The sequence below is a fragment of the Manis javanica genome, chromosome 14 (assembly GCF_040802235.1).
Source record: "Manis javanica isolate MJ-LG chromosome 14, MJ_LKY, whole genome shotgun sequence".
Taxonomy (NCBI): domain Eukaryota; kingdom Metazoa; phylum Chordata; class Mammalia; order Pholidota; family Manidae; genus Manis; species Manis javanica.
Window position 1 is genome coordinate 7,991,997 of NC_133169.1, and position 21,286 is coordinate 8,013,282.

General features: G+C 39.3%; 1 protein-coding gene and 1 pseudogene across 3 annotated transcripts; one reads left to right on the forward strand and one right to left on the reverse strand.

Annotated features, from left to right (window-relative positions):
* The window catches only part of LOC108394515 (olfactory receptor 10J1-like), a 269,001-nt pseudogene that overhangs the window by 187,536 nt on the left and 60,179 nt on the right, over positions 1-21,286 (forward strand).
* LOC140846130 (olfactory receptor 10J1-like) lies at positions 10,502-19,656 on the reverse strand. 3 transcript variants are annotated; one of them, XM_073221605.1, is made up of 4 exons: positions 19,412-19,566; positions 15,172-16,094; positions 14,727-14,770; positions 10,502-13,703 (listed from the first exon to the last, which is right to left on the reverse strand). In XM_073221605.1, the coding sequence occupies exons 1-3, from the start codon at positions 19,458-19,460 to the stop codon at positions 14,729-14,731; spliced, it is 1,014 nt and encodes a 337-aa protein (XP_073077706.1). In that variant the 5' UTR covers positions 19,461-19,566; the 3' UTR covers positions 10,502-13,703; positions 14,727-14,728. The 3 variants fall into 3 exon arrangements, with proteins under 3 accessions (XP_073077706.1, XP_073077705.1, XP_073077704.1); XM_073221604.1 differs by lacking the exon at positions 10,502-13,703 and adding an exon at positions 19,582-19,656 and having other exon boundaries at positions 13,719-14,770; positions 19,412-19,481; XM_073221603.1 differs by lacking the exon at positions 10,502-13,703 and having other exon boundaries at positions 13,719-14,770.

Sequence of the window (21,286 nt, forward strand, 5' to 3'; positions counted from 1 at the left end):
TCATTATGTTTTCTTTTATATGTACCCTTATCCGTCGCCTCCCCAGATCCCCACCATTCTCCCAGTTAGTTTTTCCACACTTGGCAAAAAAATGAAGTGCCTACTTTCATATCTTGCTCAACTTTAAAAGTGTTCCTGTACTTGTTCCTTTTTTTTTTCTTTATTCCCTCTTCCTTCTCGACTGAATTTGTGGTAACTTTTAAATTTAGAAAATCCATTTTTTTAATTAAAATACATTTGACATATAACATTGTGTAAATTTAAGGTGAGCCACCTGTTAATTTGATACCTCTGTATATTGTGACATGGTTGCCCATGTAGTGATAATTAGCACTTCATCACATTAAATATCATAAAATGAAAAATGGATAGCAAGTATAAAAATGTTAATAACATTTGCTTTTGTCCCTATCGGTTTTGGAGATATAAGAAGAGGAAATACAAGCCAAAGTAGAGTTTCCTAGGAAACCCAAGCATTTTTAAAAAATGATCATTGATAAAAGTTAGCATCTTAACTTCTGCCCTGTTGTTTGCTGCTAAAGACTATCTCCATATGCATTATAGCCTTTAGTGTTTTGGGGGTCAAAGTATGAGTGGATAGACCCCATTTTTGTGTCATCCTGCTGCTTAAACTTCTGTTTTCCTTTCTGTGTGCTAGTGAGGGAAGAGCCAAATTGTCACCCTGTCACTGGAAACACAGATCAGCACTGGGGCACAAATGGGAAGCAGATGTGAAGCCTCTTTAACCAGAGATAAGCAGGGTAGCTCTGTCAACACACAGTCAGGGCAGGGAGAACAGGACTGTGACAGTCTGAGCTCTCTGTCTACAACTAGGAGGCCACACTGGAGGAGGAGGCACTAACAACCTTATTTTCCAGTACAGGAGGTGTCCTTTTGTTTATGAGAGGTGAGAAAGGAAATCTAGCAGAATACTAGGTTTATGAATAATCAGGAAAGGAAGGAGGGTAGTGGTTAGGGGTCTGTTAGGGGGTTGATGGCCCAGCAGCCTGAGTCCTGGTCAGCAGGTTTCTCACGGTATGGCTGTGCAAATGCCTGACAGGGCTGAGCTCCGGGAAGTGCCGCGCTCCTGGGAGGGCGTGCCTTTGCCTCAGGCTGGCATGGCCTCGGTAGGCTTGTCCACCTGCACGTTGTCCACATCCAAAGTAGCTGGTACTGAAACTTGGATGTTCCAGTCTGTGATGTAACAAACTACCCCGAGCTTAGTGACATAAAGCAATGGCAGCCCTTTATCATTCACCTGTTCTCACATGGGGTCTCATGTAGTGGTGGTCACGAGGTGGCTGGGGTTTGCTTATTCACATACCAGCGCATTGATACTGGCTGTCGACTAAAACAGCAGCACGAAGTTTCTCTGTGTGGCCTGGGCTTCCTCACAGCCTGGGCCCTGGACTCCGTGAGCAGGCGCCCACCAGAGGGCCCAGCCAGCTGCATGATCATTGGTGACCTAGTCTCGGAAGCCACACGAGATCATTTCCACTACCCTGTATTGGCCCAGGCAGTCACAAAGGCCCACCCAGCCTCTAGGAGGGGGCACAAACTTCACCTCTTACAGGGGGGCAGGGGTGGTGCCCTGCAAGAGCATGTGGATGGGAGCTGTGATGTCCCTTTTTTTTAAAAAACAGTCTGCCACCCAAATGAGCAGATGACCAGTATCTTCTAAAGTACAGTTTGGGCTAGCTGTCCTCAAATCGAAACAGGAAACAAAATCAAAATTAGACTAACCAAAATCTTCATTCTCCCTAGAGAATTCATTCTCCCTAGTCGGCTGTTGATGTGACCCAGCCGACTCTTTTTGAAATGCTTAAGTTCCAGGGATTCTTGGAAAATAGAAGGGGACATGTGAATCTAGAGAATCTAGATCTGCTAATCTTGAGATGACATTGTGAGCTCGAAATAAAAGAAGTATACATTCAGTACACTAGCTGATAACCATAAAAGGCAAACAAAAATTCTGAGCAATTTCAAAATTAAGAAACTGGCTAAGCTGACGAGAAGGTTCTGAAGCCGTCAGTTCCAGTTAGCCTGCAGAGTTTTGTGACCTTATGCTGTGATCTTTATTTAAAAGTGTTTTATTTTTAAAATCATTTTTAATGTAATGCTTTATATTTGCAAAACACTATGTTTAAAATAAGTAAGTTATGAAGTGTTAACAGTAAAATAAATATTTGGGAACTCATCACTCAAGAACTACACTCACCTTTATATATATTTCTCCTATTGTCATTTTCTTGCAAGTTCTCTAATAAGAAAAGAAGCCTTTTATCATACATGTTACAAATATTTTTTTATCATTTTTTTCTGAGTTTATAAGTTTGAAATTTTATTAGTATTATATTTACATGTGTATTGGGGTCTTCCTAACTCCAAGCTCCAAGATTATTTTTAAAGAGTACCTATGTTTTCATCTATACTTCTTATGTTTTGATACATGATTCATCTGGAATTTAACTGGTTGTAAGAAACAAAGTTAGATATACTTCCTAAAATCAAACAGGATGTACCTTTTCTTATTCCCAATAACTAGGCCATTGTCTCAACACCACATATTGAATAATTAAAACATGTCATGTTGTTTTCTACAGTATGCTGCCCAATGTTACATGTGCCTGACTCCCGATTATTCTCCTTTGGAATTTTCCTAGTTGCTCTCACATTTAACAAGTAATGCTATTTTTATTAACTTTTCATTCTGTTCATAGAAGTTTAAGGAGAATAAACATCTTTAGTCTTCACAGCATTGATGCTTTCTACCCAAAGTAAATTTAAAAGAAATGTTTGTCTTCTTTTATGTGTTTCAGTAGAGTTCTAAAATTATTCTTCATATAGAAAATGCTCATTTCCTAGGCTCATGTATTTGATCTGTTGTTTCATTTAGAAACGGGATTATCTTCTGTTTTATTTTCTAAAGAGCTATTATTTTTTTTTATCACTTATCATTCCAGCTCATTCTTGCTGGAACCCTCAGTAAGCCAAATAATTTCTCAATTTATAAAGTCCCACATTCTGTTTGTTTCTCTCATTTTCAGGATCTCATACTAAAATGTTAGGACTCCACAGACTATTATTTTAGTTATTGCCCTGCGTTTTACTTTTAATTTACCTGTCACTGTCCTACCTAGCATAATACCAACCTTGGTTAAATCACATTTTTCTCTTGCGTGGAGCACAGATGAAGCTGAACTTCACCGGTGAAAAACACATATGATAATTGATTGCAGTGTTGTGATTTAAAAGAAGTGTACGTTTGGTCATTCAGATGACCAGACATTTCTCATATGTATTTGTCCTCCTCCAGGCCTCCTGGCTCACAGCTCCCAACCCTTGGAATTTCCTGAGTGATAAGAGCGATGGGAGCATCTTTTGTTATAATATTTGTTCTCTTGTATTCGGCTTCAGAACCTTCAGGGTGAAATGAGTATCATGTTATTTATTTATAACAACTCCCTTTCAACGTAACTGAGTTTATGTTAATGAGATGACAATTGGAAAACACCTAAGGATGGAGGCTGGTGGCCGGAGAACCATGTGGTTAAAGGGCTAGAATTTTCCCAGCCCTCTGACTTCCGGGGAAGAGAAGAAGGCTAGAGGTTGAACCAATCGCCAGTGTGCCTATGTAGTGAAGCCTCCATAAAAACCCAAAAGAATGGGGTTCAGATAGCTTCCAGGCTGGGGAACCAGAACATAATCTGCATGCTGTCATGCTGAGCCCCAAACTCATGACAGAAGCTCCTTTGTTTGGAATCTTGACATATGTGTCTCTTCATCTAGCTATTGATTTGCATCCTTTAATAGGCATTGTAATAAATTTGTAATTAAGTGAGTAAGTGGGTTTCCTGAGTTCTGTGAACCATTATAGCAAATTAATGGAACCCAAGGAGAGGGTTGTGGGAACCTCTGATTTATAGCCTGTCAGTCAGAGTATAGGTGACAACCTGGGCTTGCAACTGGCATCTGAAATTGTTGGAAGGCAGTCTTGTAGGACTAAGCCCTTAACCTGTGGGATCTGATGCTAATCTCTGGGTAAATACTGCCAGAACTAAGTCGAACTGTAGGACACCCAGCTGGTGTCAGAGAATTGGTTGGTCCTACAGGGGGAAAACACCCCCACACAAATTGGAATTGGTGACCACACCCCTCATGGCCTTACCTGAAATTCATGGCACTTAAAAGTAAGCGGGTCTTGCTCTTGCTGGGCAGCTTTGCTGTGCTTCCTGCCTACCGTCTGCTCTCTGTCCGTCTTGTGCATCTTTGCACACATTGTCTTCTACCCTCCGGTTTCCAGAGGTTTCCTCAATCCATATTTGTAGCACATGATTTTGTTTTCTCTTTTGTTAAGAATTGAAAGCAATTAGAAGAGATTAAGGACATATACCCACCGCCATATTTACCCATCCACGTACATCAGCAGTATTTGATGCAAATGATTAATTTCTTTCTCAGTAACCTTTTTTCACGAGGCTCCTAGGACAAACTTTTAAAATAATTTTTATAATTTTCATTCACAGTTTTCCCCCCTAGTATCCTTTTTCTTAACTCTTTTCTTCAATTTCTTGATGCTGGCATACCTCAAATTTCAGCCACAGACCACTTCTGTATTTCCACTTAAAACCTAGTGATCTCTTCCTCTTTTGGCTTTAAACAGTTTCCAGAGTTAAATCTCCAATCCACACTTCTTCCCAAACTCTAAAGTTGTCAGTCCAATAATCAGCCAGTTGTCTCTACTTTGATCTCTACTTGGCATGTCGTACAGAAGATGTCCTCAGCTGACCCGGTCACCTCCTCACTCAGAGGTGGGCCTTGTTCTGAGCTACCATCACCTCGGATGCGGACCCCAGCGACACGGTCCTGACTGCCCTCTCTCCTTACTTCCCCCTCGGCGCTGGGGGTTGATTTTCCATACAGTAGCAACAGAGTGAAGATGTCAGTGCACTAGTCAAATCAACTTAATCCCCTTGCTCAGATACCCCTACAATGACTTTCCATCCCTCTTAGAATAAAGTTCAAGATCCTTACCTTAGCTTATCAGAGCACAGTTGGAATCTTCCCCTTACTGACTTGGTTATTATGTCCAGCCACACTTGCTGGGTTGTTGTGCCTCACACGTGCTGAGGTGAAGCCCCCTCCGCCCCCACAGGGCCTTTCCCTTGCTCTCACCTCAGCCTGGGGCACTCTTCCCCCAGGTTCTCATGTGGCGCACTCATACCTTCGCTTCGTCCACTCTCCTGCTCAGACATCACCTCCTCAGAAAAGCGTTCCCTGACCACCCCACCTAAAGGAGCTACTTTGCCTGCTGACAGGGAAGACCATCCTTTTGACCTGTGCTTTGTTTTCCTGCAAACACATATCACTTACCAATAGAACATTCTATTACTTCTAAAACAGGGATTTAAGTGAGTCGTCCCTGGAAGTAGGTCAGCGTTTAGCTGTGAGAGATGAGGTCATTCTTGGTGGCACGCAGTGGCATGCACAGGCCTTTCAAGCCTTCATGAGGAAAGTGGATTTTCTCCCAAGTGCAATGGGAATTCATTGGATAGTTTTAATTAGGGGAAGGGGGTGATCTGATGTTCATTTTTCATATGTAACTTTGCTGTTATGTAAAGAATTGGAAAAGAACCGGAATCAAAAAGGAGAGTAGATGGAGAAGATTGTTTCTGGATAATAATAGTTGCAGTTGGGAAGGAAGGAAATGGATAAATTCACATTCTCCTTTGTAGGTAGAGCTGACGAACCTTGTCAGGAGACACCAGTCTAAATGGCCTCCTATATTCATTTTCTCTCCCCTTGCAGTAGTTTGGCAGAGAGCTGAACAGCAGATCCACGGTGCCCCCGCGGAAGAACAGGCCGACACCAGCTGCTGAGCTCTTGATGTTCCCTTTTAAAAAAAGCACAAGGCTCTTTCAACTAGGAAGCTCCTAGTGCATGATCACATAGACGGTCCCTGTTCCTCTTCTTTTATGAATACACCACTCCTAAGGTCCTGCCCATCTACTTATGCACAGCCCAAGCTACAGATTAGTGAGAGTTTGGGACATTGTGTGCAATTTACCACATCTCTACTTGAAGGTTTTCTCCATGTAACCTTAGTTTGCTATACTCTGTGGTCTAGTAGTATGTATGTCTTTTACCCAATTTTACATACAAATGTGCTGACAGAGTCAGTCGTAGGGAGCAGGGTGTTGTGAGGAAAAGAGAGGATTGGACAGACTCACTGGCTTTCACATTGAACAGCTGGATAGAGAAGGTACCATGGACTAGTTGGAGCAATGTACATTGATTTTCTTTCATGTGTTATATTTGGGGTGATCCTAGACATCTAGATGGAAAAGTCAAAAGTATATAGCTAGTAAAGACAAGCCTGGATCAAGAAAATATCGCAGCTGGAATTAGAAATTTGGAATTTCCCCTGAATAATCAGCATAAAGCAATAAGAACCAATCTAAAGTGACCTTTTCTTTAGAAGAAGTCACAGAGAAAGTTATCAAAGAGCCACCCCTCCACAATAAAAGTCTCAGCTTCAGATAATTCCAGGCTATAAAGTGATATACAAAGTCAGAAGATCATTCTACCAAATCTTTAAGTAATAAATTATTCCAATGGTATTTTAAAGGTACCAGTCCTAGGAAAAAAGAAAACCCTTAAAATTATTTTACGAAGTGTACAGCATTGAAAAAATCTGATTAATGCACACACACATATATGTGTACACACACACACATACAAAATGCAAATAAATTTCATTAAGTAAAGAGAAACTAGCAGTAGACTAAAAAATAGTATATCATGGCAAAATGTAATGTAGTATTGCATGTAACCAAGAAGAAAAATCTTGAATACAGAACTCTTGAACTATATGGTCTTAGGCCTGCTATTTAACTTCTAGGTGCCTCAGTATCCCTTTCTGTAAACTGTACATAACAACAGTATTCAAGTGGAGAGTAGTATCAAAATCTTAGGATTTTTAATATGAAATTGTTAGGAAAATAGATATGAGCAGCGTGGAAAGAGAATAAGGCCAGTAATGCCCATTAGAAGGGACTCAAAGAGTTAACCAATTAAAAATAGAAAGCTCAGAAGGCCAGGAGCAACTTGAGTTGGAATGTTGAATACTCCCCCAGATAAAGAAAAGTATCTCAGCATAACCTATGTTTTCATTGTATCAATTAGCACCTGCTAAAAAGCCCAGCTTATCAAGAAGAATTCTTAGAGCTAAGATTGCATTTTAATCAAACAGATGATAACTTTGCCCACTTTGGAGGGCAGACAGTCTTGATTGATAGGCTTCCTGACAGAAACTGCTATCCTGGGAAGAAATCTGAGCAGTACATTTCTTGTGTTAAGTTAAAAGAAGAAACTTGATGTCTTATCAAAGATGAACATTCTGAGGCCGCTTAACAAGTCCACACTCCCCTTTACGTTTTGCTCCTATACAACCCCAGAACCTAAACCCTCAGGTGCTCCTCTCTCTCAGGTCACGCACACTTTCTAAGTGTGTAACCTTAATTAAACTCTTTCCCAGTCTTTCAGTGCACACCTCTTTCTGAGGTCACCCGCACTTTCTAAGTGTGTAGCCTTTTCCCAGTCTTTCTGCATCTCTTCTCTGAAGTAGCCCACACTCCCCTTTCTCCAAGTGTGCACCTTTTTGCTTTAACTAAACTTCTCACTGCTCAACTTAACGTTTTATCTGTGTGCTTTTCCAGTGCTAAATTCTTTGTTACCGTTCTTTGTCATTCTGATTCTGCAGATTTAAGCTCAAACCTTCACTCCCTGTGTCCTATTTCGGATAAGTAAGGAGAGGTTGCTGAGAGCTCAGACCAGGGCTTTCAAATTACCGAAGCCTGGGCAACCAGGTTGGAACTGCAGCTTATGGTCATGCTCTTTAGTGGTCTGCCTGAAAGTCTCCTTTCTTTGTCTCTAGGAAGTTCACAGAACCTAATCTCACTCCATCCAGTGCTCTGTGGCTCCCCCTAATCCTGGGGTGGTAGGGGCTCAGTTCTCATGCTGTGCAGATCCAAGCAGACACTGGACGCCAGGTGGCAGTGGCTTAAGGAGTTAGCAGGGGATGTGCGGCATGCTGAGTAGCAGTTCAATGAACTTCCTTTATTATTCTGATCTGTCATTCCCTGATGCTCTCGCTTTAATAAATTCCTTCTTCACTTTGTCCTCTGACTTCCCTGCATCTCCGAACCGACTTCACCCCAACCTCACATGTCCTCCCTGGGGTCGTTTGTACTTTGTCTCTTTAATTAAGTAACTGCACAAGACTGTTACTCTGCTCCACTATTCTGTCTCTGCCCTTCAGTTCTTAGCTTCCTCAGGGTCAAGAACAGAGGAAAATAAAGAATGCTCCCCTAACAAAATGAGTTAATTAACATACATTTTTAGGAAAATGTAGTAAGTAAGTGTTCATTATACATCAGCTGTTATTCCAGTTATACAAAGAAGGCTCTGAATGTTCTTAATCTGTTAATAAATTTCACCATATAAATAGATAAAACAAGGAAAAGTATATGCCTTTCTCTCCATATGCTGAAAAGGATATGTGATAAAATGTAACATCCATTCTTCATTTAAAATACCCAAGATGAATAACTCCTTAACATTATAAAAATGTGTGTATCTCAACTAAAAATCTGTCATCATGCTTTAAAGGGGGAAATGAGAAATACTCCCATTAAATAAAATACGAACACAAAATGATTACTATACCCTTTACTGCTCACCTTTTTCTGCATATATTGACCAACAATAAATGAAAGAGAAAGAACTAAAAGGGATAAAAACTGAAAAAGAAAAGATAGACTTATAATCATTTCCAGGTGGTATAATATACCTGGAAAAACTGTAAGAATCTACTTAAAAATTATTACAGCATTAAAATGATTCCATGACAGGTCTGGGTTCAAATGTGTCATTATTCTACCTACAGAGAAATAAGAGCCAATTAAAAATATAATGAAAAAAGACATTTCCAATTGCAAAAGTATAAGCAATGTCAAAGAATGAAGACTTGTGCAAAAATTACAGAAAACTGAATCATGATGTAAACTTCTCCCTATCACTCCTCCTTAAGTACAACTATAACCTCTGGAAATAACCCAAGAAGCAAACAAAGGAGAACTCTGAGAAATGGCAGGTGGAAGGCAAACCTATTTTAGACTCCAGAACTGGAGGAACAGCACAGTGGCAGGAAATCTTAACTTTGGCCTTCTCACCATAAGGCCACCCAGACCCCCAACCTAGCAATAGAAGACAGCCCAGGTAGGCTACTTCCTATCCCGGAATAGACAGACGTCCTACCCACAGCACTGGGTGAGCCAGCGCCACCAGCAAGGGGACTCCATCGGGGGCCTTGCTAACATGGTCAGGGAAATTGTTCTCCCTCCCTACAGGGCATGTGACCACCCTCTCTCTGAGAGATACCCACAGGGGCAGCAGGGAAGATACATCAAGCAGCCTGGCCCAGGAAGTTGCTTTGTCCCTGCAGGCCAGAGATTTCCCTCCAACAGAAATACTTGTACAGATCTCAACAATAAACCCAGGTTCTGGAAGCCTCTTTGACTCTGTGGAATTGATAATCTCCCCTCCCTCTCCACCACCCAGAGACACAGTGGGTGGGGGATGTAGTACTGGTCAGAAAAGCATTGTAGCCCCACCCACGGAGTATATGACCCTAACTAGAACCTGGCCAGGGAAGCTGCTGTCCCACAGGCCGAGACCCTTCTCTACATCAGGCCCTGCATGGACAGACCCTTTCTACCCCCTCAGGCAGCACCAGCAGAGACTAGTGGTAGTTCCAACAGCTTCAGATGAGCTCAGCACACTCAAATAACAGAAAATGCCCTGAAAATTAAACCATCACTGGAAACAGCCCACTGAAGTGGCCTAGGCCCTGTATGCTAACTTCACACTGGGCACTGCCTGCTAAAATAGAAGATTTAAATAGAATCCAGTCTCCTAACAGACAAAATATCAGGGATGCAAGCTAAAAGTCAATAGCAGAAGGACAATAGGAAGACTCTAAAAATGTGAAAAGCAGTGAGCTACTAACAAACCCATGGGTCAGAGACAAATTTTCAAATAAAGTGAATACATAGAAAATAATGAAAATGAATGTATGGTATATGTGAATGCAACTGAAACAGTGCTGACAAGGAGGATTTATGGCACTAAATGCTTACATCATAAAGGAGGAAAGAAATCAGTAATCTAAGTTGCTACCAGGAGAAACTAGGAAAGAAGAGCAAAAGAAAGCTAAAACAAGCAGAAAGAAATAACAAAGATAAAAGCAAAAGTCAATGAAATCAAAAATAGGAGAATAATAGAGAAAATCAATATAACAACAGTCCTTTGAAAAAAATCAATAAATTGAGAAATATCTAAACTAACAAAAATTTTAAAAGACATAAATCACCTATATCAGGATGAAATAGGGGCTATCATTACAGATTCTGCAGCTATTAAAAGGATAATAAGGAAATATTCAAGCAACTGTATGTTTATAAATTCACCAACTTGAAATAAATAGATCACATCCTCAAAAAACTCAAAGTACCAAAACTTAACCAGGTAATCTGAGTAATCCTGTAACTATTAGATAGACAACAATCTTAGTACTCCTATGACTATTAAGAAATTGGATTAATAATTTTAAAACTTCTGACAGAGGAACCTCCAGGTCCAGATTGTTTCACTGGAGAATTCTACCGAGCATTGAAAGAAAAATTTATATCAGGTTTGCATAATGTCTTCCAGGAAACAAAAGAGAACTGTTAATTATCAAATCACTCTGAGCTGATAATTTATGAGGCCTGTATTATCCTGTTACCAAAACCATACAAAGATATACAAATAAAAATGCAGATCAATATCCCTCATGAACCTAGATGCAAAATACCTTAAAATAATAGAAAACCGAATCCAGCAATGTATGAAAAGGATCACACTTCACGACCAAATTGGATTTATTCCAGGAATGCAATCCTGGATCAATTGTCACAAATAAAGCAATGGTATCCATCATCTTCATAGGCTAAAGAAGAAAGATCATGTAATTTTATTAACTGACACAGAAACATTTGACAAGATCCAGCATCTGTGCATGACAAACATTCTTAGCAAGTTAAGAATAGAGGGGAATTTGATAAATTTGATAAAGACCAAATAAAGATCATATCCATAAGACCTGTACCATCGTATCATACTTAATGGGGAAAGGCTGAATGCTTTGCTATTAAGATCAGGAACAAGGCAAAGACGTCTGCTCTCACCCCTCTTAGTTAACATGGTAATGGACATTCTAGTCACTCCAATAAGACAAGATAAGGAAATAAAAGGCATATCAGAAAGTAAGAAAGAAAACTGTTCCTATTTATGCAAATGACGTAATTGTCTATGTAGAAAGACCCAAGTATCTACAAAAACAACCTAGAACTAGTGAGGTCACAACATGCAGTATTAACATGTAAAAATCAATCACATTTCTTTGTCCTAACATTGAACATGAGGAAATCATATGAGGAAACTAAACCAGGAGCACAATATCATTTACAGTTTCTCCAAAGAAAATGAAATACTTAGGTATACACTTAAAACATGGAGACTTGTATGCTGAAAATTACAAAATGATATAAGAAATCAAGACAAATAAATGGAGAGACACATTGTGCTTCTGTTACAGAAAAACTGGAAAACCTGGACTGGATCACTGATGGAAGAACCAAGCGGCACTTGGAGGCCTTGGAGGGTTGAGGTTTTTTATTTTACACCGGCGGGCTCAGAGGGGAGTCAATCTCCAAAGGTCTGAGCCCTGAGCACAAGCAAGGGGAGCAATTTATATTATTTTGATATGTGGCATTTTGGCATGCGCAGGGCAAAAGGGGAGCCCAGAGGAGGGAAGGAGGGGGCTGGGAGGGCTTTGCCAACCGGAGGGAAAAGCGGTTTGCTGACCTTGACAGCTGTGTTGAATATTTTCCTTATCACTTGCAATCAATGGATTGGAAGACTCCACATAGTAAAGGTATCAGTTCTCCTTACATTGATCTCAATAGATTTAATGCAATTCCTACAAAGTGCCAGCAAGGTTTTTGTAGACATAGACAAGATTATTCTAAAACTGGTGTGGAAACACGTAGGCCATAGAATGACTAAAACAATCTTAACAAAGAATAAAGTGAGAGGAATCACTCTAGCTGGTATTAAGGCTTACTATACAGCTGTATTGATCAGGACATTGTAGCACTGGTGGAGCAGTAGACATACTGATCACTGGAACAAAATCGGAAACCCAGAAATTGATCCACAGAAATGTACTCAACTGAGTTTTGACAGACATACAAATTCAGTTCAGTGGAAATCACCTTTAGGAAAAACGGCTGGAGTAATTGGATAGCTATAAACAAAAATTAAACCCTGACCTCACACCTTATACAAAACTCAAAATGGATCATGGTCTTGAAAGTAAAACATAAAACGTTTAGGAAAAAATATTATAGAAAAATGTAAAAGTGTCTGATTCGAAAGGAGACTTGAGCCAATGGAAAATAACACTTTTTTGAATTGGGAGACTCAAGATCATTAAGATACAATTTCCCACAAATTACTTTATAAGTGCAATAGATTCCAATAAAATAATACAAGAGGTTGATTTGCTTGTATGTGTGCAACTGTGTTGAGTATGTGATCTGTGTTGGGGTGTGAGGGGGATTAAAAGAAGCTACTAAAATTATATGAAAATTTAAACAAGTAAATTGTACCCCCCCCCAAAAAAAATTCTGAAGAATAATGTCAGGTAACTAGCTCTAGTAGATTATCAAACATAAAAAAAACTTATAATTGATGTTGACACACGGAATAAATATATAAATGCAACAGAATAAAAATTCTACATTGTTTCTACCATCCACGTTGTTTCAAAGCACTTTCACTACTTGCCCCTCAGAAGGGTAAACCCATGAGGAGGCCGGCATGGGACAGAACCAGAAAAAAAAGAAGTCACTTGAATTTCAAAGGGACTTTTCTTAACTCATCACTAAAATATTTGTCTTAAGAACTGAAACAGGTTTTAACTTTAGCAAACTTTCCTAGAGAGGAAAGCCTCTTTCACTTTCTAAAGAACAATTTCGAATATCAAAAGTCTAAGTACTAAAAGACTTTGTATGTTGAATCTATAAATAAATAAATAAATAAATTTAGAGTCAGGGAAAGTTCAGATTTTTCTGCTAAAAGAAAGGCATACTGCTTTGTGAAGACAACAGTAGGGTTAGCTGGGTATTAGGGAAGGCCCGGGCTCACGCTTTACCCGCTAAACCCTGCTGAAGGCAAGGAGGAGAAGGGATCTGATAACTGCAGCAAGGGTGTGGCCTTCACCTCCCAGAGGAACCTTTCAGAGAAAGCCTGAGTCCTGGTGAGGCAGACACGGGTGAGTGAGGCCTAGGCACTCCCCACTTCAGTGTCAAGTGTGCAGCTGAACGCCCGTGTGACCTCAAGAAGTGTCTGATCCAGTGGCCCTAGACTAGTCACGAGGAAGAGGAGGCCACACTGACCGAAGAACATGGCAAGACCAGGGTCATCACAGTGGGTGCCGCTGAGGATGATCCCGTAGACTCCCGCGGTGGCTGGTCAGGGTGGCCAAGGATCGTGCGGCTCTCCCTCCTTGCTACAGAAACTGGAAGCCTGGACCAGAACTTGATTTACCCCAAGGGTAATGGGGAAGAAGGGGAGAAGCAGGACCTTGAATTGCATAGTCTTTACTCATAAAATGACTTAACCACTAAATTGCCTGCTTACATGAAAAAGAACAGATGGCTTTTTCTCCGTCATTCAGATTGGGAGCTCAGAACTACAAAATAGATCGAAGAGCAGAACTTTTTTAAAAGTTAGATTTTTATGTGCCTGCATACAGTAGCCCATAAAATTCACAGTTTACACATTTTATTTGGTATTTCTGTGTTTCAGAAATATTCTACAATGAGAATACTGTCTGCTCATGCATTTCTTGTGTCTTTTTATAAATAGCTCAGTATAATATGTTTTATTTGCTCAGTGATTCTAACTATTAATCATTATAGTTTTAATCAGCATCTATTTTGTCTCCCAAATAGAGTCTAAGGTTCACCCTGAGTTCTTTATTTCTATTTGTTTTTATTTATTTTTATTTTGCCATCATTAATGTACAATTGCATGAGCAATATTATGGTTACTAGACTCCCCCTATTATCAAGTCTTTTTTTATATTTTTGAAGTGAGGAACAGCAAATAGTCTTTAATCCATTTTTAACTCAGTTGCTTTAATTTTAGTAAAGTTTTCATGTCAAAATCCTTTACTGTTGACTTCTTGCAGCTTTTCAGGAGTAGTGAAATGACCTAATTTATCAGAAAGGTGTTATGTCGACTCTCAGACTCCCATTTAATTCTCTTTCCTTGTCTTTGTGGCTGGGCTTACAAAGGGCAAGAGAGGCTCCCACTCAAGGACCTTTCCTAAGTTCTTTTTGCTCCTTCTGTCCCTCCCCTGGCCCTTCCACCTTCTCTTCCTCTCCTGTCACTGGAAGCTCCAATTTGAATCTGCTGCTGTTTTATCTTTCGTCTTAGCCAATTTCATAGCGTTCGTTCAGCAGTCTGCCCTGAGCTGTCTGTCCATGTGTTCCTCTGAGCCTGTTCGTCCTGCCCATGAGGGAGACATTTCTTTCAGCCCTGCAAGGACTTCTTACCTTCAGCCAGAAGCAGCAAAGGACCAGACCAAGTCATGTGTGCTCTGTTCACACGGGTTAAAAGAAGAGTCAGTTGAGTGGTGATTTTAATGTGGTTTATACTTCAGCAAAGTGGACTGGTCACTTTAAATTTAAGCTTGACATGAACACTAGATCACACTCTGACCTTGTAATTATCTCTTGGAATAGGGCCAATGGGTGTCTGTTTACAGGTATGCAGAGTGACCTATGTTTCTATTATGTTAATAGAGGTTGAGGAAGTGAGACTCAATTAGTAGAGGCTGGCCCCAGCTCCACTTTTGCCCTGGACCTGGCGGTGATGTATGAGACTTCACCAGGCACTTGAAGCCCTGGCCCTGTAATTTTACCTATATGCTTCCATCTGAAAGACATGCATGCCAATATGGGCAGAGATTTTATCTTAGGGAAGGGATTTCCTACCTACCACTCTTTGTAGAGCATGCTGGACATCTTTGTTCCTCAGGGTGTACACCACGGGGTTCAGCAGGGGGGTGATGACGGTGTAGGTCACTGAGATCAGCTGGTCCTGATCCCAGGAGTTCTCTGACCTGGGCTTGAGGTAGGCGATGGAGGCGCAGCCGTAGTGGACGATGACCACCGTGAGGTGGGAGGCGCAGGTGGCAAAGGCCTTCTTGCGGCCCTCAGCCGAGGTGATCCTGAGGATGGTGGAGATGATGAGGACGTAGGAGGTGAAGAGGAAGGTGGCAGGGGCTATGATGGCCAACAGGCTGATAATTAAGGTCAAAATATCATTGATGACTGGGGTAGCACAGGCCAGGTCCAGCACAGGTTGAACATCACAGAAGAAATGCTTAATAAGTGACTCGCAAAAGGGCAGTCTGAAGATGGCCAGGGCCTGAACCAGTGAGAGTAAGAACCCCATGGTACAGACTGAGGAGGCCAGCATGGCACAGACCCTCCAGCTCATAGTGACCGAGTACCGAAGTGGGTTGCAGATGGCCACGTAGCGGTCATACCCCATGACTGCTAGCAGGAAGCAGTTGGTGATGGCGAAGCCGAGGAAGAAAAAGAGCTGAGCCCCACAGCCCTCCACGGAGATGGACTGGCTCAGGCCTGCAAGGCTGCAAAGCATGCGTGGGATAATGACCAGGGAGTAGAAAGTCTCTGATGTGGAGAGAACACTTAGAAAGAAGTACATTGGGGTGTGGAGGTGGTGGTCAACGTGGATAACAGTCACAATGATAACATTGCCAGCCAGAGTTAGGGTGTATAGGGTGAGAAACACTACAAAGAGTGTGAGTTGATGTTCTTGGAAGTTGGAGAAAGCTTGGAAAACAAACTCTCTTACCGCTGTGTGGTTGGCTGTCTTCATTGGGGGTCTCAGATCTGAAAGGTAAAGCAAAGATCCCCACTGTCCCTTGGCACCAGAGACCGGTGCCATCCTGAGCACAAAGGCTCACCAAGGCAAAGATTCAGTATCGCCAAGACCCAGTTCAGCGCTTCTGAATCAACTGCCTTCCCCAGGGACGTGGCACACTAGGTCCTAGAACTGGAAGTAAAGGTACAGAAAATTTGAGAAACGTTACTTGAAAGTTTGAGATAAAGTGTTCTTTTCAAGAACACTTGGGTGATTTAAAAAAAAAAAAAAAACCATCTATGCATGGCCCACGAAGTTGGTCTCAAAAATTTCTTAAAGCTGGAATTTCTTAGCATGTAGACCACATTTCAGACCACACTGCGATTAAGTTAGAAATTGTCACCAAAAAGATATACCTTGAAAAATGAGAAATATTGATAATCTAACCTGTGGTTCAAAGAGGAACTCGTAATGGGAATTAGAAAATGTTTAGAATTAATAATAAAAGAATCACATATCACCCTGTGCAATGCATTTAGAAAGGAAGTTTATAGTTTAAACTGCGTGTTAAGGGAAAAAAAAGCTTGAAAATTAATGAGTTGAACATCCATCCTAAGTTGTAAAAACACCATAAATAAAGTAGAAGAAAAAACCAGTAATGACGAAGCAGATGTTAATGATATTTAAAAGAGATAAAATGGAGAAGATCCACAAAGGGAAAAATCTATGAACTTTAGGTAAACTGCTAGTGAAATGGGCCAGGAAAAACAAGTGTAACTCTCTGTTATAAATTAATAAAAGTACAATTACATGAGTTTCAGACACAGAAAGATGAAAAGTAACATGAACAACTTTATCTCAATACATTTTTAAACTTTAAGGAAATGGATCTAGTTCTAGAAAACAAACAAACACACACCAATATTGATTCAAAAAGGAGAAACCTAAAAACTATTTTGAGAAATAAAGACAATAGTGAAAAAAAAATCTACAAATAAACCTCCAGGCCAAGAGAAGTTTACCAATAAGTGCTATAAAATATTCAAGGATGAATTAATTTCAGTATTATTCAAACTATTTTAGGTAATAGAAAAAGGAAATACTCCTCACTCCATTTTACAAAGGTGGAATCATCTTGACACCCAATTTAACAGGCCAATCTCACTCACAGATGTAGACGGAAAATTCTTAAACAAAATGTCATCAAACCAAATCCAACAGCATATGGAATGGGTACCTGACCAAGCTGGTTTTATTTCCAAATGCAAAATTTAACATTAAAATAGTCCAATTATACCCTGTTTTGAGAGAAATCTTCTGCATCCGTGGATGTTGTGTTGCCCTTGTCTGGCCTGGATTAATACTTAGTCTACAGGCACCTGATCATCTACATTTGCCCTCTTACAGCACTAAACTATTTTTTCTACCTTTATCTTGCATCTACCTACCACTTCAGCATTTTATTAAAAAAATAATAATAATAAGGGAGAAATGCGGGATTCACATATAAATCAAGTATAAAAATCAAACGAATAATCATATCTGACTTGATTGTTTATAGTTCATGATGCGTGATCAAAACCGAAAGTTTCTGTGATGACTGCCCTTGTACTGTTCACCATGTAAGAACTGATTCACTAGGTAAGAACTTGTTTGTTATGCTTCAGAAGATTGAAGACTGTTGAGAATTAGGCTTGGGGTTGATTAATGATTGTGCATTGAGTCCCCTATACAGAATTTTATTGTTGTTAACAACCATTTGATCAATAAATATGAGAGATGCCCTCTCAAAAAACAACAACAACAAAAAAAAATAGTCCAATTATATATTTCCTCAAATACACTGTTTAAAGGAAAAAAGTCCTATGATTATTTCAATAGCTGCCCAGAAAGCATTTTTAAAATTCAGTGTCTACTTTATGAGAAGAACTCTTAGGAAACTACAAATAAAAGACTTTCTTTAAGTTGATAAAGCATGTGTACAGCGGTTCCACAGCCAACTCATACTCAGGGGTGAGATACTGAAGGATTTGCTTTAAGATTAGGAACAGGACAAGGGTGGTCTGTCCTAGCCACTTATCTTCAACATTACATTGAATATTCTAGCCGGCCCAGGAAGGCAAGAAAAAGAAATGAAAGATACAAGGATTGAGAAAGAAGACATTCTTTATAGATGGTGCGATTGTGCATGTAGAAATTCCAGAAGAAAGTACTGATAAATTAAGAGAGTTTAACAAGCTTTCTGCTACAAAATTCATACATAAAAATCCATCAAATTTCTTTACTTCAACAAACTGATAGCAAATTGAATTTAAGGAGGCTGTCTTTTATAATAGCTTAACAATATAAAGTACCTAGGAACGAAGACCTTTATCCAGAAAATGACAAAACCTTAGTGAAGAACACTCAGGAAGATTGAAATAAATGGGGCAATACACTGTGCTTACCAACTAGAGGAGCTAGGATTATGAAGATCACAATAAAAAATATGATTTCATAAATCTTTGATGAACTCAGTGCAATTCAGTCAGACTCCCAAATGGGTTTTGGGTTGGTTGGCTATTGGACTGGCAGCTGATACGAAAATTTATATGGAAGTTCCATGATTCAAGAGAAGCCAAAACACGCTTGAAGAAGAAAAACAAGGGAAGATTTGCCCTTCAAATATTGTTACTTATAAGGCAAAGTAAATAAGAAGATGTGGTTTGGTGCCAGTGGGAGAAAATGGCAGTTCCGAAATATGGAAACTCTTTACAACAGAGCTGGCATTGCAGATTGATGGAAAGCTCAGAGGAGTCAAGTAAGGTCCTGGGACCAATAGGTTCTCCTTATGGGATTGGTAAGTAACCAGTTTCAAATGTATCAGAAACATCCTTGGAAATGTTTAGAAGATAATGTATAAGAATTTTTTAAGACCTTATGGTAGTAAAAGATAGAAAATATAAAAGAAAATAACGATACGTTCTATTATGTAAAATTATTTTTCAAAAAAAATTACAAAAAAACAAATCTTTACAACAAAAACAACATAAAATGCTAGTATTGAGAGTATCTGGAGTTGCTAAACATTTTTAAAAATCAGCTTAATATACTGACAGGTTAAAAAAAATACAGTAGAATTTTCATGTAAGGGGAAGCACAATTGTCAAATGAAGAGACTCTTATCGTTTTTAGGAGCCAGTGAAAAATAAAACCAGAGACTACAGCTTAAGACCATAGAGCATTTCACACACATCAGACTTCAAAAAATCAAAACTATCACAAATACAGAGCAATGGGAGTTCTGGTTCCCTACTGGAGGGAGGGTACATCGATAAAATCATTTTGGAAAACAGGTTGACATTACCTGCTAAAGTTGAAAATGAATGTGTCCTGGAAGCCAGCGATTCCACCATGAAATATTTAATCCAGAAGAACTAAAGAGACACAAAAGAAGTTTATGGCAGTTTTGTTTATAATAGAAAAAAAACTAAAATAAAATGTTTTTCTCACAATCAAGTATTAGCATCAAATGACCTGATTATGAAGTAGGTGCGCAGTAAACTACAGCCCACAGGTCAGCTGTTCTTGTAAAGAAAGCTTTACTGGAACACATCACACCCATTTGTGTATCTATTGTGTAAGATTGCTCTTGCACTCTAACAGTAGAGTTGAGCAGTCGCAACAGAGATGGTTTGGCCTGCTGATGTTTACTAACTGATCCTTTACAGAAAAAGTGCCCTGACTCCTGTTGAAAATCATTAAAGGGACTAACATTTTCACAGATCAACATGGGAGAATCTCAAAACCATAATGTTGAAGAATAGTAAGGACCAAACAAATATATATCTATCTATGTTTGTGTGTGTGTGTTACTTGATATTTATTTAATATTCAAAAGAAGGCAAGATTAAATGATACATTGTTTAGGGAAAATCTGTTTCTTTAAAAACATGGAAATGCTTCCACCTAAAATCCGTGACAGTGACTATTTGGCATATATTTGAAGTATTTGAAAGGAGCATATCCGAGGCTTCTAGGTCTATAGTGCTATTCTATTTCTTAGCCTGGTCAGAGAGTACGTGGGTATTTGTTGTATTATTTTTCTTAAAATGTACATTTGTTTTGGACATTCTTTTTAATCCATACCATATTTTACAATAAAATTTTAATATACACAAAAAGTGTCTATGATATTATTAAATGGAAGAAACATTACAAAACAATAAAGGTCATATGACCCCAATATTGTAAAGAAAACAAGAAATATACCCATGTATAGGTGAATATGTATGTACAGAAAAAAGACTAAAGATATATAAATTAATATACATGACATTTGTAAACAAATACAATATTATTTTTAAAATATATATTATGCAGCTTTTAATTGATGCATATGAAATTTTGTAACTCAATGAAAAATAAGTTACAAAGCAGGATATAATATATACCAATTGCCTCAACTGTATGAAATGTGCATAGGGAACAAGATGAATGGAAATCATAAAAACGTTAGTAATGCTTGATTCTGCATGGTGTAATTATGGGTAAATTTCTCCTGTCTCCTGAATTTTTCCAAAGTGTCTGTGATGAGTAAGAATTTGCAGTGGGGTGGAGGAAAAGTTCAGTTTTTAAAGCCTCCCTTGAGGTCGTTCTTACCATCTTTCCATCTGAGTATCTCTCTCATCTTAGTTGTCTCCACATTTCATTCATTCTTGCGTGATAGCACTTGTCACATTCAGTTGAAATGATTTATTATCTGACTTTTCAACTAGATTGTAGGCTTTTTGATGACAAAGATCATACTTAGTCATTTCCACATACCCAGAACTTAGCTCAATTTTTGCCATATGTTAAGCTTTTGATAACTATGTGTTAAATGAACTAATATGTGAGCAATCTTGAGGTACTTCTAGTCTAAAGGAGGAGACCCACACCTCTGCCAGATGCATATAGGGGCATGCCTCAGGCACATGGAAATCAGGACAATGTATTGAAGTGAATATCTAGACTCCAGAGCTCTAGGAAGTGAGAGGTGGAGAACACAGTCTCTTTTATTGGGACTTTACAAGCAGATGGAGCATAGGAAGCATGCAAGCAAAAGACAGAAAATGGCACAGGTAGAGAGAAATGAATGAAGCCTATACAGTTCGTTAAGTTGCAGAAGTTGAGAGAGTGTTGGGAAAAAAAAAGACATGAAGGCACAATGTAGGAAAGTATGGGTGGATGAGCTACATAT